Source organism: Petaurus breviceps, unplaced genomic scaffold, assembly GCF_028583685.1.
Source record: "Petaurus breviceps papuanus isolate PSGF00001 unplaced genomic scaffold, PetGlider_PUasm1.0 91133, whole genome shotgun sequence".
Lineage (NCBI taxonomy): Eukaryota > Metazoa > Chordata > Mammalia > Diprotodontia > Petauridae > Petaurus > Petaurus breviceps.
In genome coordinates, this window is record NW_027187419.1 from 4,709,027 (window position 1) to 4,733,948 (window position 24,922).

The 24,922-nt window shown below is 41.5% G+C and overlaps 1 protein-coding gene across 2 annotated transcripts in view; it reads right to left on the bottom strand.

The window, feature by feature from the left end:
- Positions 1-24,922, bottom strand: part of ZBTB16 (zinc finger and BTB domain containing 16) — a 244,224-nt gene that overhangs the window by 81,852 nt on the left and 137,450 nt on the right. For both annotated transcript variants that reach the window (XM_069080159.1, XM_069080158.1), the window contains exon 4: positions 3,622-3,708. In XM_069080159.1, the coding sequence (XP_068936260.1) occupies positions 3,622-3,708 (87 nt within the window). The remainder of the gene's footprint in view (positions 1-3,621; positions 3,709-24,922) is intronic.

Genomic DNA, 24,922 nt, shown 5'->3' on the forward strand with positions numbered 1-24,922 from the left:
AGTAGAAAAAATTAACCTTTAAGACAGCCATCTTCTATGACCAACTCAGTAGGCTCAGCTAGTTATTCCACAGATCACAAAGAAGCCAATGTCCTCATGATGACCCAAGAGATCATCAAATCCAGTTCCCCAGTCTGATAAAACCAAGATTCAAATTAGTGACATGATTTGTCAAAAGCCGATCATAAGTAGCAGCATTGAGACTAGAAATCAGATGTGACTCCAATACCAGGGCTCCAACACAAAGTGTCAAACTCAGGACTCATACGGACTTTGAAAACTACAAAGTATCTTGCATTGTGTTTTTATTTATTTCACTGTTGTTCAGTCATTTTTCTCTCATGTCCAACTCTTTGTGACCCCATGTGGGATTTTCTGGGCAAAGATACTGGAGTGGTTTGCCATTTCCTTCTCCAGCTCATTTTACAGCAGAGGAAACTGAGGCAAACAGGGTTCAGTGCCCTGCCCAGGATCACACAGTTAAGTAAGTGTTTGAGGCTAGATTTTAATTCTAACTTAAGTAATATAAATAATATAATATCATTATATTATATAAATTATATTGCACATAATTAATATAATAATTTAAATAATAATCTAATTAATTTGACTCCAGGCTGGCCACTCTATCCACTGTGCCATATAGCTACTCCCATTTATTTTGTTAAACATTTCCAAACTGTATTTTAATCTGACTCGGGGTGTGCCTGCAGGAGTTCTGCCAGCACCTGGCTGGCTGCAAGTGTAACACCTCTGTTCTAAATACCATTTATTCATTTAAGTGCCTATGACATATAAGGTACTGTGTCTGGTGCTAGCTAGGGAAATAAAGATAAAACCAAACAGTCCTTACCTTCAAGGAATTTACAGTCTACTGGGAAAATACATATATACGCACAGAGAGAAAATTCTAATACAAAGTAATATGAGGAGAGAGAGAACCAGGGGCATGCTGGTAAACATTTAACAAGCAGCTCTCTAGGGGAGGGGGAATGCCCCTCCTCTGCATTATACACTTTTAAGTTTAATCTGTATTATTAACATTTTCTCTATCACTTTCTTAAGTCTAGATATTCAACAAATCAAGCCCTGATTTGTAGCATATGCTGATTTCCAAAGTGTAAATGCTCACACTGAAAATTTAACAATCTGCTCTCGAGCTGGTTCAGCTGGCTCCAACATATGCCTGGAGAGAACACTGACAATCGTTGGGGAGGGAGGTCAGAGAAGGTGTCCTGGAAAGGAAAGGACTTGAGCTAAGCCTGGAAGGAAGCTAACAACCCTAGAAGACAGAGTACACATCCCAGGCACGGGAAACATCCTGTGGAGAGGTACGAAGGTCAAAGATAGACCCCTGCATGTTGAGGAAAGCTGGCAGTCTGGTCTGTCTGGAGAACAGGATACAATAAGGCTGGAAAAGCAGGCAAGAGCTGATTACAAAGGGTCTACAATGCTGATCTGAGAAGGTTGCATTTTATCTTAAGAGGGCCCTGAACACTTGCTCACTGGTGTTAGGCAGGGTGAGACCTGTGCCTCCCAAAGACTATCCTGGCAGATGAGTGGATCAACAAATCAATCAACAAACAATCAACAAATATTTACCAAGTGCCTGCTATGTTCTAGACACTGTGCTAAGTGCTGAGAAACAAATAAAAAGAACGAAAACAATTCATACTCTAAAGAAGACCACAGAGGGGAAAACGTGAAAGCAGGGAGACCAAGTTGGGGGCTATTAAAATCATTTAGACCAGAGGCATCAAACACATGGCCTGTAGATTGTATCCCAAATGGGTACGATCCAGATTAAATTATAATTGGCAAATGTTTTATTTAGCAAAATAAAAATGGAATAAAACAAATAATGGATTTTAAAATTAAGTCAATATGACAACCATGGAAATCCTTATGTATGGATTGGTGGCCTTATTTCTATTTGAGTTCAGCAGAGGACTGCTTTACTAGCCTTATAAATTTTTAAGTCATTTCAGTTGTGTCCAACTCTTTTTAACCCCATTTGGGATTTTCTTAGCAAAGACACTGGAGTGGTTTGCCATTTCCTTCTCCAGTTCTTTTTACAGATGAGGAAGCTGATGCAAAAAAGGTTAAGTGGCTTGCCCAGGGTCACACAGCTAGTAAGTTTCTGAGGCTGAATCTGAACTCCGGTGTTCCTGACTTTAAAGGCCCAGTGTTCTACCCAGTGGAACCACTGAACTGTCCCTATAAATTTTCTAAAATCCGGGTATTACTGATACCTATATCCCTCAGTCTATGGCTATGTAGTCACAAAATGGCCTAACTGTCCTCCTCCCTCCCTCCCCCAAGTCTTAAACAATAATGCTAGAAAAGGAGCTGATGTCAACATAATGTTTTATAATTAGAAAATGCTTTACAGACACAGCTGTGAGGTGAGTAACCCAAGTGTTATCCCCATTTTCTAGATGAGAAAACAGAGGTCAAATAACCTGACTAACGTTATATAGTCTATAAATGACAAAACTAGGGCTTGAGCTCAGGTATGCTAATTTTTAACTCTATCACTCTTTCTAATGTATCACACATCTTCTCACAGACAGCTCACCCTCTTCGAGCTTCATACTTCCTTCCGAATGAACCAAATTAAGCCCGCTTGGTTAAATGGGGCTCACGGTTTAGCAGACTGTTTTCCCTATGGGAAGGGCATGGGTTTTTTTCTCACTTGCATGTACAGCCTACTGATGGAAACAGTGACCCAGCTGCCTGGAGACCCAGCAGGGAGGCCTGGTGTTAATGACCTTGGCCAATCAGCTTCTTCCTCCTGTGTAGCCTCAGCTCCCTCTCCTAGAGAGTGGTGCCTGTGCTGGGAATGCTGCCTGGCTATGAAAGCTCTTTCCTCCCAAATAGCAGACAATAAGGCACTTAAGGCCTGTGGGAGGCACTAGACAAAAAACCGGGTAGCACCAGGGCAAGGGGTCATTTTCTCCCTTCTGATTCAAAAGCCCTCTTGCTTATGACATAGAGTAAGAACTATTTTATCCCACTACCTAGCACATAGTAGGTCTTATATAAATGCTTCTTGAATGATCAATTTTGGGCCTTGATCCATTTCATCCATTCCCAAGACTTGCCCTACAATATTTTGTATAGTCTTAGTATTCGAAGGTTTAGGTTTAGAGAAATTCAGATTTACTTGCCTAGCTCTGTGATATCTTATTTTTGTAACCACAGGCAACTCATTTAACCACTTTGAAACTCAGTATCCTCATCTGTAAAGTGAGGAGATTGGCCTTCTAAGGCCTTTTCCAGTTCTAAATCAATGATTCCTATAATCTCTACCTTTCTGAAGTCTTTGCTACATAAAAGATATCCCGTGTGCTTCCATAGTTCTCTGGTGGCCCTGTCAGAACCAGAACACTAGTCTGGAAATGGATAGAACATGGGGTATGACCTGGCATAGTTGTCAAAAGGAAAGTCAAGGCTATTCCCAAGGTGCCAATGAGTAGACTGAGGCAAAGTCAAGGTTGCAAGCAGAGGAAGACAAAAGATACTCATCATCCCCTACTCTCTGAAGTCACACTTGTTCAACTGGATGCCATTAAGATCAGTCGGTCCCATCCCTGTGGAAAAGTGGAGATGTCAACTCACCTGTGTGTGTTTGTCTGTGTGTCTCCAGCGCATCCTCCTTGGAGAACTGGGCACCACACTGATCGCAGACGAAGGCTTTGGCACCAGCTGCAAAGAAGGGGAAAGTGAATTACAGCAAAAGCCACAAACCATTGGGAACTCCAGTGCCCTGGAGGGTCAGGAAGGAGGTGTACAGAATGGGAAGGTAGGTACTTATATCCTGAAAGAACTATGGATCCAATCTCTCCCTCAAATTCTCATGGTGCCCCATTCTTTTTTTTTTGTCTTTATTAATTTATTTGTTTACTTTTAGTTTACAAGATTCAATTCCACAATTCCTTGAGTTTCAAATTTTCTCTCCCTCCCTCCCTTCCCCCCAATGGTACCTCATTCTTAATTCTCATGTCTTTATAACAAAGAATTACAGTTGTTTTGTTTAAATTACTGGTGCAGTACACAGAACTCTGGACCCCAAGTCAGAAAAACCTGGATTCAAATTCAGCATGAGTCATATACTAGCTGAGTGACCCTGAGTAAGTCATCTGGCCTATCTGCCTTAGTTTTCTCATTTGTAAAATGGGGATAAACACAGCACCTGCCTCAAAGGGCTGTTGTGAGGATAAAATGAGATAATATTTGTTAAGTGTTTTATAAACTTTCAAGCACTATATAAATGTTAATTATCATCATCAATCATCATCATCATCACTATTATCTAACCACTGAAGGTCAGAGCTGAAAAAAATTTCAAGTATCATTTAGTAGATGAGGAAACTGGGGGCCAGTGAAATTAAGCGACTTGCTGAAAAAGCCACACAGTCAGGCAGGGGCAAAGTTGAGAAACGAAGTCAGATTTTATAACTTAGTTCAGTGCTGTTACCTTAACCCCTGAGTGTGTTCTCATCAAGGTCTTACTAAAATCTTTCAGCAATCTTTCTAAAGATTATTAAGGATCTAAATTTGTTCTAAATCTTTCAGTACAGTAAACATGATAAGCATTTAACATTTATTTATCAAAAGAATGAGTGAGTGCATGAACACAAATCACGGGGACAGGCTGTCCACTGCCCCTAATGTTTTCACAGTCTTAATAAGGACTGGCTAACTACCTAAGTCTAAGATGCTTGTTTATCTGGCCTCTTCTTTCTCTAGGAGGGATTTGGGGCCCTATCTTCATCTTAACGTTTCACCCAGAATAAGAAGACATGCCCAGATGGGTATATGGGGGCAAGGGACAGCAAAGAGGAAACAGCTCAGGTTCACTGCCCTCCAACCCAAATATGCTCAGATTATAACTTCTGGGGAACCAGGAACTACTGCCAGGAGAACATGAGGCAACAATGTTATCACATAAACACAATAAGCAGTGAATGTTCCCTGAGCTATTTGGTTAACTATCTTCAAGTCTGTAACTGGCAACCATATATGTCATCTGTCAAAACCTGTTGTTTCTTCCTGCAAATGTCTCCCAGACGCATTCCCTTCTTTTCTACATCTATGGCCCCTACAGTGGTTCCAAGGCTCTTATCACTTCATGTCTAAGTTACTCCAGCTGCCTCCTAGGAGGCCTCCCTGCCTCTGATCTCTGCTTCTTCTTTAAGATCCTAGACAGTGAACTGTCCAGTGAATTTTCCTTAAAGGATGCTTTTTTCATGTCCCTTCCATGCTCAAGAACCTTATAATGGTTTCCCACTGCATAAGGCCCAAAATCTTCTGCCTGACTTTCAAGTTCTTCCATAATCTAGTCCCACCTAGCTGCCCAATTTCAGTTTACCATATTCCTCAACAGACCCCTCAACTCAAGCCAGGTCTGGTCTTAGAGAAACATGGAATTTTTTAGAAACAGAAGGGATGTCGGTAATCACATAGTTCAACTCACTGCTGAATATGAATCCTTTCTACAAAATACCTGAAAAGTGGTCATCTAACTTTTGGGAAAAGCTATTGAGAAGGTTTTTGTCCCATCGAAACCTAAATCTATCTTTCATGGCAGTTTCTGCCTACTCTTCCTTACTTCTGATCTCATACAAAAGAAGACCATTTCAATCTCTCCACCGTAGTACAGGCTTTCAAACACCTGAAGATCACCACCATATTCCCCTCCTTGGTCTTCTTTTCTAGGCTTAATAAAGATAGCATCATAGAATTAAAGATTTCCTATACTGGAAGGGACCTTAGATGTCATTGAGTCCAGCCCCTGAGTCTCATTTACAGATGAGGAATCTGAGGCCCAGAGATGTTAGGTAAGTTGCCTAAGACTGCACACTAAATAATTAATTCCTAAGACCTTTATCATCTCCCTAGGAGAAGAGAAATATACTAGGTGTTGGGGAAAAGTAAAAGACATCTTCCCTCAAGATAAAGACAGAACAAAAGGTTGGCAAACTAGACAGCTTCTTAATATACAACATGAAACTATATAAATAAACGTGTTTTTGAAGACAGAAAATTACATTCTTCATGGCACACAGGCATTCATTTTGTGATCTGAAACACTGTATGTGAAGGTATAGGCTATGATGATTATTAGCATGCCATGAAGAAGCAATTTTCAAATGCAGGACATATAATTTTCAAAGCTTACTCAATACACAGACTTTGCCTCAAGGACCATGAAAACTAATAATGAAGAGAAGATATGTTCCCAAATTGAACATGGTACCAAGATACCAATGAGATGATATTCATAGGAGAGAGACTACTTCTGGCTGGGGTGGAAGAACAGGAATAATTTCAATAGGCAAACATTGAGGGGCATTCCAGACACAGGGCAGAAATAAAGGCGGTGAGGAGGATGGCGCCCACCTGAGGAACAGGCCAGTTTGGCTGAAGCATAGACCAGGTAAGGGTGAATAGTTGGAGCTGGACTCTGCTTAAATGCCAGGATTAGGAATCTGGACTTAATGGGTCTTTCTTTTCTAATGGTCTTCTCACCATAGTATGCTGTCTCTCCTTACTCCCCACCCTTCCAGCATGCTCACTATTGTTAGCTTGTTTTGGGGCTCCCTGTATTGCCCTAATTCAAATGCCCCCTCTGCCAATCTACATCACAGACACCTTCCAAAGCCCAATTCAATCAATCCCACCTCTTTCATAAATCTTCCAGTCCATCATTAGCTCTCCTTTGATCACCTATTATGTTCTTCATCAGTAGTATAGGGTTCAACACTTAAGTGTTCTTGATGCTTCAACAGAGCATTAATAAGTTATTACCACATGCCAGGAACTGTGCTAAGCACTGAGAATACAAATATAAGCATACAAGACATACCTGCCCTCAGGGAGATTACATTCTAATGAGAGAAGACAGAATATTAAAGGGTTCTGGAAAGGGGGGAGACATATGAGGTTGCATGGAAAGATCATGAAGGTCTAGACCATGACAAGATAAGGTGAAAGCTTACCTACTGGAGCCAGGAGACCCAAGGGTGGAGTTCAGGGACTAAGGCAAACAAGGCTCAAAAGAGAACTATGTAAAAATGCTCTTGGTAAGATGGGAGCAGCAATTCTTGAAAGGTCTTGAAAATCAGACTGGATGAGTCATTTTGATTTGATAAAAGAGAGTTACCACATGTTCTGATGAGCCTGGCCTGGTCTTTAAGCTCCTTGAGGCAATAGGGTTAAATACTTAATAAATATGTGTTGGCCAACTGTTTCACAAAGCATAACCAATTTTTCTACTATTTTGTCTTTTTTTTTTTTTGGAGGGCAATTGGGGTTGTGACTTGCCCAAGGTCATGTAGCTAGTTTTTGTGTCAAGTGTCTGAAGCCAGATTTGAACTCAGGTCCTCCTGACTCCAGGGCCAGTGCTCTATTCACCATGCCACCTAGACGCCCCTTATTATTTTTTAAAAAGGGTTTTATTTCAATCTTGTTGTTTGGTTGTTTTTTAGTTGTATCCAACTCTTCATGACCCCATTAGGGGTTTTCTTGGCAAAGATGCTGGAGGTTTGCCATTTTCTTCTCCATCAAGTTCTGTATGTTCCAGTTTTATGATGTCTGTCACTTTGGCCTCCTACTTTCTCCACTGCCACTATTTTAACGTAGCCCCTCATTGATATCTACACTGCAAAAACCTCCTAACAAAGGCCAACAGATTCATAGAACCAATTAAGTCACTACCCTGCTTAATAATCAATCATCTATCTATCCAAACCAAACTGACCACTGTCTCCCACATACTGCCTGCATTTTCCCATCTCTGGACCTTGGTCCAAAGCCATGCCCTGTGGTTGGAATGATCTTCCTCTACCTCTTTATCTGATAAATTTTCATCAGTCCTTTAAAAGCCAACCCAAATGTCACCTCCTTCATGAAATCGCTCTTGATCTCCCTCATTCTATCAATAACAACCATATCCCCTAGTTCTCACAAAGTATTTTGTTTTGTAACCCTCTAATTCAATTAATATCCTTTCTAGGTCCAAATTCTATGATTTACCATACGTTATCACTTATGGTACAAGTATCTAGACCTCATTTCCCTACTATATTGAATCTTTCTAGCACAGGGCTGTGCAAACAGCAAATGCTTAATCAATGTTAGCTGAACTGCTGTGATCAACAAACGGATTAAGTACTCACAACAGATAAGGCATGGAGCAATAAAGATCATGATAATAGTATTAATAATAGCTAATATTTATGTGGGAAGCTAGGTAGCACAGTAGAAAGAGTTCTGAGATTGAAGTCAGGAAGACTAATCTTCCTAAATTCAAATCTGGCCTCAGATACTTACTAGCCATGTGACCCTGGACAAGTCACTTACCCCTGTTTGCCTCAGTTTCCTCCTCTGTAAAATGAGCTGAAGAAGGAAATGGCAAACCACTCCAAAATCTTTGCCAAAAAAAAAAACCCAAAACAAACCCAAATGGGGTCACAGAGTCAGATATTATTACTGGAGACTGAACAACAATAACAAATATTTAAGTAGTAGTTTTAGGTCTGCAAAGAAGAAGATAAGAGTCCTTGGGGCAAGGACTCTTATCTTCTTCTTTGCAGGTAAGATGAACTCTACACAAGTAACTTTAAGTTACATAATTGTTAGGTGAACAGAAGAGGTTAGAGTATTCAGAGAGATTCATGGAAAGAAAAACACTCCTAGTTAAGGGGACCAAGGAAGGAATCACGAAGGAGGAAGTGCCTAACCTGGACACTGAAGTAGGAAAATGATGTCAACTTGTAGAAAAGATAGAAGGCAGAAGCCATTCTTGGCATGGATTATGGGGTGTATAAAAGTACAGAGACCTGAGAAGGAGGGACAAGATTAAATTCAATTCAGCAAATATCATTTAAGTACCTACTATCAGCAAGACAAAATGGCAAACATTGGAATACAAAGATAAATACAACAGTCCCTGTCCTCAAGATGCTTACAATCTAACAAAGAACTGAAGACATATACAGTAATAAATATAATACAAGACAGAACGTGGTTAAGTGCAAAGGAGAGGTCCACAGTGATATAAGACTGGAGATAACAGAATATAAGTCCCTGTCATCTCCCATAGCAGCCACCACAATAATGGACCCGTATCAAGTACTCAATAAAAGTTACTGAACTGAATAGAAACTAGATTCAACTACAACACTGAAGGGTTTAGGGTCAAATAAAGGAAACAGTCCCAAATGTAAAAGGTCTGCAAAGACACTTGGCTGGTCACCCCAGAAAATCTGGACATCTCCTTTTTTTTTAACTTTGAAAATAAGGAAGATTCTGATGTTTCTGGGGGTAGTTTTGGCTCATTTCTGCTTGGGGCAAGGAGATAAACCCAGTGATCTCCTAGAGTCTTATATGCAAAGCTATATGTAAGTTGCTATATGTAGGGTATTGGGGCAATAAAGATAACAATAATTATCTTTAATTATCAAAATTCTTTCTGACTCTAGAGGAGAGCTCTTGTATCAACAACCAGAAAAAAGCCAAGAAACTTCCCACAGAATGGGAAATGCCAAAGCAGTTCAAATCCATGCTTATGTACAGAACCAGGCCAGGGCTATTTTTCATCAGTTTATAAGAGAAATCCCAAACTGACCCAATAAGTGGGGCTGCTTAGCACAGAAAAAAAATCAGGGCTGACCTTTGAGAGAAGCTGGATGAAATGACTGGTGTACTACAGAAAGAAGGTCTCCCCAATCTCATCAGCTGTCAATGACTTTCAACAGATTGGGAATAGAGTGGATTTTAACAATACTCCTTTCTTCAGTTCTCAGAGTTCTCACCATGCCCTTTAGAAAGATGGCAGGGTGGGAAGGAAGGTGGCAGAGAAGCTGAGGAGTGGACCACCTGATCAGTTAACATCTACTACAATTCATGCCCTAAAACTGAATGACAGGAACCAATATTACAGGATGCAACACAGAGATGTGGAGGGGCAAGGATAAGAGAGCAAGTTCTTACAAAGTATCCATCACTGTAGGCTGTAGGAGCTTCTTGCTGAAATGCCACAGGGAGAGAGAATGAGAAAGGAAGGAAATAAAGGCCAGGATGTGCACTCCTAGACAAGCTGGATGGTCATAAAAATAGATGAACACAGATATACTTAGGCCTAACCTGCACCTCACTGCATTTGGTTGACTTGAAAGTTCTCCCTACTACCACAACCACCTTGATTCAGACAAGAAATATGGATGGGTATGTGAAGGTGTTGCCTGCCTACTCAATGTTTCTGAGACCCTTTGACCACAGCATGGATGCCACAGATCTCAGCTGGTTCCCCCATTCACTGGGTCTCTGCATTTCTTCTCCTCCCCACCCACCCCCGAATAGAGACTTCAGCAGGAGCTCTGCTATACACTCCTGCATATGGGAGGGGGGGAGGAGGAGGAAGGGGAGTTATGGTTTCCTCTCTCCCAGTGCAGGGTCAACCAAAAAGCAAGAGGGGGTGATCAGAAACAAAAGGAGCCAAAAAGCCAGAGATGGAGTTCCATCCTCTCTCAGAAAGGATCTATTCGCCTTTAAATTGTCTTCTTAACGGCTGGCTCAGAGGCAGAAATATTTGGCAGCCCTGAAATTAAAAGTGATAAATTTTCTCGCCAAGCTTTGATCGATAATAGAGGTCTCATCTGTTAATCAATAAGACAGTCTCTGCCTGTTTACTGTGCATATGTTGTTCACTGCTGCCTTCAGTATGATGTCAGGTTTGCATTCAAAACAACTCAAGTGTGTATAAACCACATGGCCATTCCCAAAATGCATTACGGTGACATCATTCAGCTGCTAATACATTTATAAAACATCAATGGGGAAAGGAGGGAGGGAGGAAAGGAGGGAGGTCCTGACAGCTGAACAGAATTGTACATATGGACATGGAGGCAGCTTCCCACCCCCCCCCCCCCCCCAACCCCACCCCTTGCAGGGCTCTCATACTCCCGCCCTGGGGCAGGCAGAGATCCAAGGACATAGCTCAGGGATAGCTATGTCTATGTCCTTCCCATCCCACCAAGGGACATAAGCAAAATGCTGGGGAGGGGCACAGGAAACTCTCTCCAGCTATCATTCCCCAACTGTAACTTCAATCATAAACCTGCCCTTCTCAGCCCTTAGGCCACAAGAGGTCCATTTTTCCTGTGGTCATAGCAGGGAGGGGTTAAATGAACAGGAAGAGAGACTTGTATCAAAGTCTCTAAAAGACAGGAAGTTTCCAACTTAGGTATTGTAGCAAAGGAAGTAATATTTGTGAACACACTTTAGTACAATGCCTGATATAGTGCAGGTGCTTAATAAATGCTTATTCCCTTCCCTTCCCTTCATAAGATGGGCAAAGGGCATGGGCACTGTGTGCCTGTGGAGTCAGGGAGTTCTTCTATATTATCGCCCCTTTCTAAACCATACCTCTTCTCTTCCTCTCAGAGTGGGCTGGATGTGCCTCCTTCTCCAGAGCTCTTTCTTTTTCCTTCTCAGAGATCTCCTCCCTATCAAGGCACTAAATTTTGTCTATGGAAAAGGTTACTTCCATTTGTCTTGGGGAACATTCTTGCCAGTACTTGTCAATCCCAATATAATAAACTAGTGGGCCTAGCAATACCTGGCCAGCTCTATCAGAGGACGGGGCAGGTACCTACTAGAAACCATCGTTAGCAAAATTGGGAGAAAGGACATTATCACCTTATCTGAGCAGAAATGCCTATTCTTTGGAGAGATATGCATAACTGCTGGATATGAATCAGGAAGAACCTCAGCCTTTGCTAGGAGACCTCCCAGGAGAGGGCACCATTATGAGGCAGCCCACTGCACTTTCGGACACCTCTGATTATTAATTATTGAGCATTCAGCAACTTCTTATTCTTCCTCCATCTACCTTCTGGGGCCAAATGGAACAAGCTAAATTCCTCTTCCAAAGAAGAGGCCTTCAAATCTTTGAAGACAGTCATGAAGTGCTCGTTAAACATTCCCTAGTATTTCAGATGATCTTCATGTGGCAGTCTTGAGGCTCCATCATCTAGACTGACCTTTTCTGGATGCTCTACAGATTATCAATGCCCCTCAAAAAAAAAAAAAAAAGATGAAACTGCTGTCTAGCAACACCTCACCATACTGTACACAAGTCATTTTTGGACTAGGATTCTTCTTGCAGATTTTGAAGGAAAGGAAAGACATTTATCTTTCCAGAAGAATTTAAATAGGGAAGAGCCAAGATTCATCAAAGTCTATTGCAGTCTCTCGATTCTACCCCACAGAATTTCAGAGTTAGAAGGGACCTTGCAAGTGTTCTAGTCTAATCCTTACACAAGTCTACATCCATCCAACCTGAAGACCTCCAGTGATGAAGTCATTATCAACAACAACCCAACCACCACCACCACAATAATAAGAGAAAATTCCTGAATCAGCTTGTACTGTTGGACCCCTTTAATTTTAAATAAAAACTTCCTAATTCTGAATTTAAATCTGCCTGTCCATAATTGCCATTCATTACTCTTAGTTTTCCTTCTGGGGTCAAGTAGAACAAACCTAATCCCAACTAATGATAAAAGCCCTGACTGTTATCATGCCCCACTATATATACACATATACATATATGCATATACATGTGTAAGAAAGATATATCTTATCAGGTTAAATATTGCCATTTCCTTATACAAAGACCAAAGAAAAGGAAACCAGGATATTTAACCCACATGAAATAACTATTCAAGTTGTACCCTCTTGAAGCAAATTATATAGGCAAAAATGTGAATTTCCTCACATCAAGCAAGGGGTAGGATTTATCTTACTTATAAAGTCCAATGAATCCACCTAGCTGTTACGCAAAGTGAGGTACACCAGCAAACCCCTTTCTACACCTCCCCCAATGTAAGCAGTGGTGTTGCTACCTGAGAAGACAACCATATAGAAACAAAGTCTACATGAGAGGAGCTCCTCCACCCCCTTCTTCCTTCAGGTAGGACCCAAATACCTATACAGGTTCATTCAGCCAATTAGCCAGGGGATAAGGAAGACAACACCTACTGCCCAACTGGCCCCTAGAGGGTGTCAGAGCCTCTCATTCTTCCAGTTCAGGGCCTTCCATTTCCCTTTAAAAAAATGGCCTGGTCCTTGGCTAGAACCCAAGACAGCTTCTAAAGTGTGATAAGGGAGGGGAAAGTGAGTGGGAGCTGGGGCTATCTCCTTCTCCCAAGAACCAAGCAAGGTTCTCTCATTAGTTCACCTCCCCAGCCCTTCCCTAATATAGCTAACAATCACTCATCAAGCATTTAATGTTCCTGTGCATGTGACCCTGGAAACTCTGACTCTAAAGGTGAGAACACTGGGCCAGTGTTCCTATGGTTCTGGCTCCAGGATCCTATGCCAATCACCACCAGGCTGCATTTTAATGTCTATGCTGATGAAAACAGACAGAAGGTTCCTCATCTCTCCCTACAGAATGAGGATACTACATAGCTGAATGAGAACATGGAAGTTTCTTTTCCATAAAACAAGGAGGTTGAACTGAATGATCTCTTGAAGGTGTTTCCCATCCCCCTACAGTGATCTGATTCTAAAATCTGATCTCATGGATGTGTGGTGCTGGAATACGCCCTCTCTCCCTCACACACACACACACACACACACCCTCCCCTATTCTATTAATCTATACACCTCAATTGAGAGAATGGATGGAGGAGACAGGATGAGAATGTTAGGTAAGAGTGCTGGATTTGAGGTCAGAAAGACCCAGATTCAAATTCTGGCTCTAATGTTTAATCGATGTGTGACCCTAGGCATTTCCCTAACTTTTGGGGGCCTCAGTCCTGATTTGTGAAATGAGAGGGTCAGACCTAGATCTAACTAAACTCTAAATCTATGAGCCTATAACCTTAAATCATTCTGCCTTTCTGATCCTCAGTTCTCTCATCCATATAATGGAAATAATGTTACTACAGTGCCTATCTTACAGAACTATTTAGAGACACAAATGAAATAATATATATAATTAAAAGTTTTATAAACTATAAAGCATCAGTACTGCGAACAACCTTCTAAAAACAAACATCTACATAAATGCAATGGATTATTGTGATTAAGAAACTGAAATCCACTGGAAACAGAGCTGGTGACAGCGCTGGGAAGACCTCCCCACTCCTTCCCTGACACCCCCCCCCCCTCTACCAATACCCAAGGAGAATGGCCTCCCCCAGCTGGACCAGGTGTGCAAACAAGTCAGTTTACCTGGGTGGGCCTCAATGATTGCATCTCTAAAATGAGAACGTTGAGATCTCTGCTAACTCTGAAGCTACAGTTAGTCATTTTCTACCTGTCTTCCTTATTCAGGAACAGGGAGGGGCAAAGTGACAGGGAGACATAGAGAGGGTACAGGGGTGCCTGATGATCAGCTAGGGGGAGGCAGCACCTCAGAAACAATTCAGACAACAGCTAAGGAAGTGAATAAAGTCAGCCCCCCCCAAAAGAACCCCAAAACACTGGGGGGGGAGTCTAACCTTTGCTAGCATCTAATGCTGGGTTATGGGTGCATGTGTGTGTGTGTGTGTGTGTGTATGTGTATGTGTTTTTAATTCCTTGAGATTTTAAAATAAACATCTTGAATGTTCTGATGAGATCTGCATGCCTGCTTACATAAGGAAGTACAGCGTGTACCAAAACAGCAGACCCAAAAAAAGCATGAGCTCTCAGAACAATGAGTACAGACACGGGGCATTTTACAACAGGCCACGGTGTACAGTTTTATTTACAGTACCTCTTATCAGACAGAGAACAGTACACTGCCTGCCAATTTCAAAGGCCAGCACTGCGTGTTCTTTCACTCAAGTAGATATGTGCTACAGGAGAGGAGAGAGGACAGGAGGGGAAAAGAGAAGAGAAGAGAGGGAAAGGGAGAGGAGAAGAAAGGGGACAGGAGAGAAAGGACAGATAGGGAGGAGAGGAGAGAAGAGCAGATGGAGAGGAGATGAGGGGAGAGAGAGAGAGACTGGAGAGGGAGAGGAAATGAGAGAAGACAGGAAGAAGAGCGGGAGAAGACATCCATTCAAAGGCTTGCCTGGCTGGTCTTCCTCCCTCCTTCTCTCTTCCTCTGTGTCTGTCTCTCCGTAATACACACATCCACAGAGAAGGTGAAAAGAGGAAAGTTAGGAGGAGGCACTAAGAGGGTGTAGTTAAGACAAAAAGGTGAACTGATTGAATATGTATATGGCACAAAGTTAATCTTTACTTACAAATCACACTGAGGGCAGAAAGGATCACGGAGTCTGTGCTTGCTGGTAGCAGGCACAGGTAAATGGGGAGGCATTGGCTAGACAGAGCATTCGTGATTCTGCCCTGGAGAGCAGTTATGTCCAGAGGGCCAAGAGTTACTGAGAAAGGCCCAGCCCTGGAGCTGGGATAGGTGAGCCATCAGGAGCTTGCATCTAGACGCTCAGCTCCCCCATGGCCAATCTGGAAAAAGGCTGAGGACCTGATGTCTGGCAAAATGTCAGCTGTGTTGCAGAGGGGGACTTGGAATGGGTTCACAGGAGGCTCTGAGGCGTCTGTGTTTATGAGAGCCGGTTCCTTGTCCCTGCCTCATAAAGGTCACGCTGAGCCAGGCTCATTGGCCCTGGCAGGGTGGGCTCAGTTTTTCCACTTGGTGGGATTCTGCAGAGTCATTGCTGCCCTCAGCCCTGACAGCAGGGTATCCCTCCTCCTGAACGCTCCTTTCTTCTTTGCTATAGGGGGGAACAGGCAGGGGAGCCCTCTCCCCAGCTCTCCACGTCCTGCAGGGCAGGCTCAAGAGAAAGGACCACAGATTGGGAAAAGCTGCCTTCTGGAGCGTGTATACACAGGAGACACAAACATACACACCCAAAACGACGACTTCTCCATTGTCAACACACAAGACCCACATGACCAATAAAAGAACTCAACAGTCACACAATTAAAATTCTCTCACACAATGTAAATAAAATAGGTCCACCCTACCAGGACAGAATTCATACACACACTTGGGGGAGGGAAGGAAGGAAAGTGTTCACTTTTAACAGCACTTCCGGGAAGGTGGGTGGGGTTAAGATTCATTTGCAAGGCAGAATCCCAGAATCTGAGAAACCCAAAGGACCTCAGTGGTCATCAAATCCACTAAAACATACCAACAAATAACGTCTACTTGGAGTAGGGGAAACCCATCTCATCTACTTTTAGGTGGTCCTAATAGTTAGGAAGCTTCCCCTCCAACCCCCCTCCCTACTCCACCTCATACGGTATCAAACCTAAACTGGGTTCTTTATAATTTCCACTCAATGCTTCTAGGGCCAAACAGGACAAATCTAATCTCTCCTACACAAGAGAGTCCTTCAAGTATCTGAAGATAACTATCATGACCAACTCCCAAGTCCTAATGACAACTATGTGATTAGATGTCTAGCATCAGTAGTTCCTGTCCAGATTTTTTTGTTGTGTTTGGGCATTTGTGCATGACCAGTTGAGGCCAGGGGTTTTATTTCTGGCTCCTCTCTTGGATTTTGTCTCCTGTAAATTTCTGAGTATCTCAATTTATTTTCTTCTTCTTCTCCTTCTCCTTTTTCCTTTTTGGAGGGGGGAATGCAGGGCAATTGGGGTCAAGTGACTTGCCCAAGGTCACAAAGCTAATTTGAATTCAGGCCCTCCTGACTCTAGGGCCTGTGCTCTATTCACTGCACCACCTAGCCTCCTATTTTCTTCTTTCTCTGTGACTATTCTCACTGGTACCTAACTTGGGACACACACATTGGCAATCTTCCTCTTCAGCCTCAAACCAAACTCCTGTTTCATTAACTCCACCCACCTACTAATACATTCTATCAACTTGCTCTATTCTCTAAATATTCCTTTTTTTCTTACCTTCCTTGCTTCATCTTGCCAACTACCTCCTCCTTTTCCTTCTTGAGTTTACTCTTTCACGTTCTATTCCTTAATCATCACTGTTCTACATTAACCTTAATCCCACTCTTCCTTCTACTCAAAAGTAAAATGTAGACCAGAATCTAGGCCTGGAGATTTCAAAAATTTCCTTCAAATTTTCCTCAATTTCTCCCAAATTTCTCCTCCCCAAATTCAATTTCTGATCTACTTCACTAGTTCAAACCCTTCCAAGGTACATCCATTTCTCTCTTTTCTAATTTCTTTCTTCATATTTGGCTCAAGCCCTTCTCTCTTTCTCCTGTTCCTTTCTCCCACAGAATCCAGATGTGGAAAACTATCCCAACTACTCTATGTCCAATAAAGACCTTATCTCCAACAATTAATAAGCAATTATTAAGTACTTACTATATGCCAGGCACTGTTCTAGGCACTAGGATACACTAAAGTCTTTGCTCTTAAGGAGCTCACATTCCTTCAGGAGAGACAACATCTACAAATAACATAAAACATGCATGCATGCATACATACACACACCCATATGTATATATGCACGTGTATGTGTGTATATATACACACGCACACATATATACATATAGGCATGCATATATGTATGTTCATGTGAATGTACATGCCTGGAATTCCCTCTACCTCATACAATTCCTAACTTCCTTTCAAAACACAACTCAGCAATGTCTAAGGCAGGGCAGAATACTATTAATCCACCCCTGAATATCTCTGAATTCAACAAACTGACTAGGGAGAGAAAAATGACCACTCCTCATTGGAGACACAATTAAGGCACAATTATTCACAGCTAGTTTTCAGTCCCATGCTGTCAAGTCTCTGGTGCCCAGTCAGTGAGTGATCAGGAAATGCTAACTCATCTTGGGGCAAATTATTTCAAACAAAATGTAATTAGAAAGGCCAGGAGAAGGGAAAAAGAAACACATACCACACATTGCAAAGGCAAACAAATGATTTCTGAATCCTCCATATCCCTTTCCCCTTTTCTCTAGTTTGAATAACCAACACTTGACAAAAATCAGCACAACTCTCTTTCTCACCTCATTTATTTCATTCACATTTCAAATGAACAAATTTCACAAACATTTTTTCAGTAGCTATTATGTAGAAGAAGCAGTGTGGAAGGAGGAGACAAGGTGGTATCAAATTTCAAATGACTACAAAAATACAAATTATAGGCCCATGAGGGCTGCAACAATCATCTAAACTTTTTTTCTCCTTTGGGGGGGGGGGGGGTGGAGGAAAAAATAGGCCAGGAAGATATTTCTAGACAACACAAATCCCATTGGCCTGGGTGGAAAGAGGGACTGTCATGAAAGAGAATGAATGAAATGACCTCAGAATATTAAAACAGACTCTTAAGCACCTACCCATTCACAAGCCCTTCCAAGTAAACAATCAAGCATGGCAGACAGAGTATGGGCTTATAAGGAAAGAGACCTGGGTTTGAATTCAAGCTCTGTCAGTAACTTACTAGGGATAACCCTGAAAAAAAATGATTTTATCTCCTGAGGTCTCTGTTTCATCATCTCTAAAATAAGGAGCTAAACCCAGAGTGATTTTCAACATCTTCCAGTTCAAAGTCTAAGGAATAGCTGTATGGTACTCTTCATGTGGATAGACAGGGAAGTTGGAACTTATAAAACCACAAGAAAATGCACAAATGCAACAAGAAAAGCCAAGTTAGGATCTTATTTTATTCAAAGACTTAGAAAGCTGGAGATGGAGCAATTGCTAGGCAATAATAGATAATCAAAAGGTAGGAACAGATAATTTTCTGAAGAGGAAACAAACTGTTAGTAATGACTTGGAAAACATTCGGTCTCAATAATGAATAATGAAAATCAAAACAGTATTAAGGTGTCAACTCAGACCAATCAAACTGGCAAAAATAATCAAAAGCAAGCACATTCAGTGCTGTTAGGGTTTTGGAGAAATGGGCTAGTCATTCATTGTTGGGGGAACTGCAAACTTGGGGAAAATGTCCTTGGAAAGCAGTAACAAAAAGGTCCTATGTAATCAAAGATCTTTATGCTAGCAGCATTACCTAGAATTGCAAAAACCTGGCAGTAACGTAAATGTTCAAGAACAGGGGGATTGCTAGAATGCTGTAACTAAGACTAACAAGAATGAAGAATGGAAAGAGAAAAGTCTTTTATTAAGTAACACAAAGCCAGAAAAAAGAGCACACACTACCAATAAGACCTATCCCGAAAATAAGCCCTCCCCTTACTGTGTAAGATTCCTCTAAAATAAGCCCTCCCCCGAAAATAAGCCCTATTGCGATTGCTACTGTAGTGAAGGTGATCCCCTGCGCTATACGCTACGGTACCCTCTGTATGCACCGTTCCCCCCCCCCCAAAGTGAAACGCACGCCGCTCTTCGAGCTGCATCCAATCAGAGCTGCAACAGTGAGCGCGTCATCCTGTTCTTCCCCAGTTATTTGCTTGCTGGCACCATTGAGAGCAGTGCCGCTGAGGAGAGCTGAGGCAGGACAACATAAGCCCTCCCCTGAAAATAAGCCCTCTGGTGTTTTTCTTTCCAAAAAATTTAATAAGACAGTGTCTTATTATCGGGGAAACACGGTATGACTATTTGAAGGGGAAAATAAAGAAAGAAGACTTAGAAAGCAAGACTAAATATACTGCTAGGAAATTAATTTGCTTAAATGTACATTGTATAGTTTAAAACATGTTTAATGTGTAATGATATATAGTGTTATATAGTTACATAAAACTATATAGTTATATGTATCTATACAGTGACATATAACTATATAGTTATAGAAATTATAGTGATGTTATGCTATTATATATTATACACTATATATTATATTCTATATAGTTAATACAGATGCTTAATATTAAGTTTGTAATAAATCTTTTTTTCTTCCTTAAGAAAAGTAGAATTTGAATCCCCCATCTCATCCAAAAGACACCATTAAAGTAAGAAATACCTTATTCCATGCAGAAAGAAAAATGCAGTGGAAATTCTAGGTTCTTTAAAGGATCAAAAGCCAGAACCAATTGAACTGATCATTTCTAAGGTCTTGATATTTAAGCATGGAAGAGAAAGGGTATTTTATGTCATCGATATTGAGAAAATTTTAAGAATACAGGTTTATGTAAAAAGACTTACTTTCTACAAAGGATATTTTCCTTAGACTCTTAAGATTTGAGTGAGGAAGACTGATGGGGATTTCCACCCATAATCCTGTGAAACTACCAAATTGTGTAACAAGGTCCCTAGCAGGCAACTATGATCTTTGACCCTGTGTCCTAAAAGAGATTTGGTTCTCTGGTGAAAGACAAGATGACAAGAGTAGAGGGGGTTGTGGGACATTGAATATGCCTAAAACCCCAGGCTTCCTGACCTCTTTTTCCCACTGAACCCTAATTCTATCAAATCACCTGGTGAATTCCACTAATTCTGTTATTTACATTATCCCTTTATTTCAAAGCACTTTCAATGTTAAGAAAATCAAAGACATTCAACCTAAATTTTGAAGAAATTCTTAAATTTTCCAGCTGCAGAAACTGAAACAGAAAATAGGAGAAATTAATCATGCTAGGAGTCTCCAATCAGAGAGTAAAGATTTAACAGGTGATGTTGGACTATGGACCAAGCTAATCCATGCCAAGCCTGGATTCTAATTATAACCTCCTGACCAGTCTCTCCCTGCTGCCAGTCTCCACCTTCCCAAATCTATCCTTCACAGTTGTCAAAATAATCTTCCTAATACACACCTGTGACTGTATCATCTTCCCAGCCCAAGAACCATCAGTGTTACCCCACTGCCTGATGGATAAAATACAAATTCTTCAACCTAGCCTTCAGCACCTTACAATCTGGCTCAGCCTACCTTTCTAAACTTATCATAGAGTTAATCTCTTCCATACCAAACAAACCAGACTACCTATCTCTTCCTGCCCTTCCCTTTGACCAGGTCTTTGTGTACGTCCACTTTGCCTGGAATGGATCCTCCCCCCCCTCCTCCCCATCCCTGTTTGTTGAAATCTTCCCTTTCCTTCAAATGCTACCCCTTCCATAGGGCCTTCTCTGATTTCCCCAGTTATACATCTCTCCTTTCTTCAATTTCTCAAAACATGCTCTTGTTTGGAATCTCTCCTGGGTACTTTTATTAACTATTATGTTGTACTGTGTTGTGTTACAAAATCCCACCTTCTCCAGGAAACCTTTCACAATCCATCTTAATTCTAACGTCTTCTGTCTTACTTATTTCTTATTTATCCTTTATATAGCTTATCTGCATATATTTTTTATATGTTGCCTCCTACATTAGACTGTAAATTCCTTGAGGGCAAGGAGGGTCTTTTGCCTCTTTTTGTATCCCCAGTACTTAGGACGGAGTCTGGCATATAGTAGGTGATTAATAAATGTTTATTGACTGACTTGTATAACAGTAATATTTGCTTTAGCCTCTTAGCCTCCCCAGTAAAATATAAGTTCCTTGAGGGAAGCAGCTAAGTCTTTTTCATAACTGTATTCACTTTCACAAGGCAGGAACTTAATGCTTGCTGAACTGAATTAATCTCAGTGCTTTAACTGGCAAGTCTATTCCTCCTCCTCCCTCCCTCCCTCCCTTTCTCTCTCTTCCTCCCCCTCTCTCTTTTTCCTCTCCTCTCCTCTTCCTTCTTCTCTCTCTGTCTGTCTCTCTCCCTCTCCTTACCACAGTTGGCAGGGAACATTCATCAGTTAGCAATGCCCACTCCGCAGCATATTCAGGCAGTTTACTGTTACCATCTTTTTCCTATTTCCTTCTTCTTGTTCCCCTCCCCAACCTACACTCTCCCAGTGATCTCAAAGCTTTGGAGACAGAAAAGTAGCTCCTATGCACAAAAATCCTAGGAACTCCTCTTTCCCCCATCTTAGCCCAAGCTACCCCTAATATCTTTGTGGCTGCCTCTCTCCAGTCTCTCATGGGTTTGGAAAGGAGCTGGACACCAGAGTATTTTTCTCATGACTGATGCAGAATGGGAATCTTTCCCATTTCCCACTTCCCCACCAATCAATACTCTTACATCTTGTGTACTCTCAAGAGTCGGATTTAGGACCTTGATGAATACTACCTAGATCCCCTCTAGCCTCACTTCTCTTACCTCCTCTCTCCAAAGAAAAAAGTGATGTTGAGTCAGGAGAAAAAAAAAATTTAGAGTAGATGTGACTGCTAGCCTTGAATACATTAAGGGATGTCCTGTGAAAGAAATGGTTTGTTCTGCAGGGTCCCAGAGGGCAAACCTAGAAACAACAGGTGGGAGCTGTGGACAGGTAGGCTGTAGCTCAATTTAAGGAAGAAAAAAAAACTTCCTATCAATTAAATCTAACCAAAATTAGAATGGGTTGTCCCAAGAGGTAGTGAGGTCCCCTCACGAGAGATCTCTTAGGCAAAGTCAGGAAAGTTATAGAGGGAATTCCTTATGGGTTAGCAGGCTGAACTAGATGACCCTTGAGTCTCTTACAGCTATGAGGTTCTATGATTAATTTTTCTTCCATTGTGTGTTTCTCTTTTTTGTTTCTTGATAAAAAAAATAAAGTTCAAATGTCACTAAGAGATCACAGTTGAATCAAAGAGCAGAAAACGACTCAGAGCTCCAAATGCTGGTGAACAACACCACAACCACTGTATACCTCTGACAGCCACAAGCGGACATCACCTGCTCCATTCTCTTGCTTTCAGGAAGAGCTATGCTCTTCTCCCCTAACCCCAACAAATGTGAGTATCTCTTCTTCCAAAAGCTTCTCTAGGAAATTCCCTTAGAGGTTCTATAGCCTATCTAGCTCCCAGGTAATGGAGACATCAGACAAAGACATGCCCAGCACACAGCAATGACAGCCCAAGTGGGCACTAGGATTCTTGCCATTGAAGCTGGAGGTTGGCCATTCTGAGCTATGGTTAATGCTGCTAACCATATACCCCACATAGGACAGCAGGTGGAGCGGGAGGGAACGTCACACAACTGTGATGGAGCGGGTCCCACAGAAGATTAAAACACAAAGAAGGAGGGGGCAGCTAGGTGGCACAGGGAATAGAGCACCGGTCCGGGAGTCAGGAGGACCTGAGTTCAAATCCAGCCTCAGACACTTAACACTTGCTGGCCATGTGACCTTGGGCAAGTCACTTAACCCCAACTGCCCTGCCTTCCCCCCTCCAAAAAGAAAAAAAAAACCAACCCCCCCAATAAAAAACAAAGCAGGAAAATTAAGAATAGTAAAAACAGAATTGTATACTCAGAGCCAGCGTACCTTAAGACAACACACTCAGTGAGAAGACGACTCTCAATGGCAGTTTGCATCCATATTCAACATTTGTTGTCGTTTAGTGTATAGTTGTGTTTCAGTTACATCTAACTCTTTGTGACCCAATTTTTGGGGCTTTCTTAGCAAAGATACTGCAGTGGTTTGCCATTTCCTTCTCCAAGTCACTTTATAGATGAGGAAACTGAGGCAAACAGGCTGAAGTGACTTGCCCAGGGTCACACAGCTAGTAAATGTCTGAGGCTGGATTTGAACTCAGGAAGATGAGTCATTCTGATTCCAAACCCAGTGTTCTATCCATCTATGGGGACCTGCTATATTACATCTAGCAGACATTGCCTGAATAGGCCCCTCTGTGATATGGAAGAAGGAGAAAAGAAAAAAAAAATTCCCTCTCTCTCAGGACTATCAAGTGGAAATGGATTCAGAAATGTAAACTTGGTTGGACTTCAATAGAGGAAACAATGCTACCAAAACTCAAGTTTGTCATTACAGTAAAACCCCAAATTAACCAAAACCAGCTAGACATCACAGTGGACTGGGCTTAGAAGATTCATCTTCACACATCCAAATCTGGTCTTGGACATTTTTACTAACTGTGTGACCCTGGATACCCCTGTTTGCCTCAGTATTCTCATCTATAACATGAACTAGAGAAGGAAATGGCAGACTATTCCGGTATCTCTGCTAAGAAAACCCCGAAATGGGGTCACAAAGAATAAGGACATGACTGAAACAACACAACAATGTATTTATCTTGGTCTTTTTTTATCCCCATAAGCTTTTTAAAAATATTTATAATTTCATTTTTAGTAAAGAGAGGTAAACACCAAAAAGAACAATTTTTTTGGTAAAATTAAGATGACTAATACTTAGTTAAGTGAACAAGTATTTATTAAGTGACTTTTATGTGCCATGCACTGTGGGAAAACAAGGAAAGGCAAGAATAAAACCAGCTTCCAGGGTCTTGAGGCCTTGAGCTCATAACTCATCTAGCTCAAAGCTCATCTGTCTACAGAACTTGTGCTCTATAGTAACAGCCAGTCTTCAGAATGACTCACCTGATAGAACAGCAGAATGGTTGGTCAAAGCAAGGTACAATTTTAAAAGGGGGGGAAATGAATTGATCCATTTTTTAGAGATATTTTAAGGACAAAAATTAGGGGGAAAGGAAAAAGGGAGACCCTTGACTCTCAATTAATGAGTATTTGCCACCACGTAGTCCATTATAAAGTGGTGAGAAGGAAAAGCTTTGGAGTCTGCTGAGCTAGGTCACCTTATTAGTTGTGTGACTCTGAGCGAATCCCATCACTTCATGGGGATTCCATTTCTTCATTATTAAATGAAAGGTTTGGACAAAATAATCTCTAGGGCTCCTTTCAGATTGAAGTCCTTCAACTTCATGGGAACCAGGGGAGCTGGGGATCCTAGAGTCAGATTTAGAACTAAGAGATCTTACCAGCCAGCCTGTGGCAACTCCTACATCTGAGGTAAAGTTATTTACCTAGTTACTCGGGCAGCTACCGTGTTTCCCCGATAATAAGACACTGTCTTATTATTTTTTTTTTTGGACAGAAAAACACCAGAGGGCTTATTTTCCGGGGAGGGCTTATTTTAATGAACATTGACAGCAATTTTAATAAACAGGTAAATGTGAACAAAAAAATGTACCTTTATTCAATAAGCAAATCACTGGGGAAGAACAGGATGA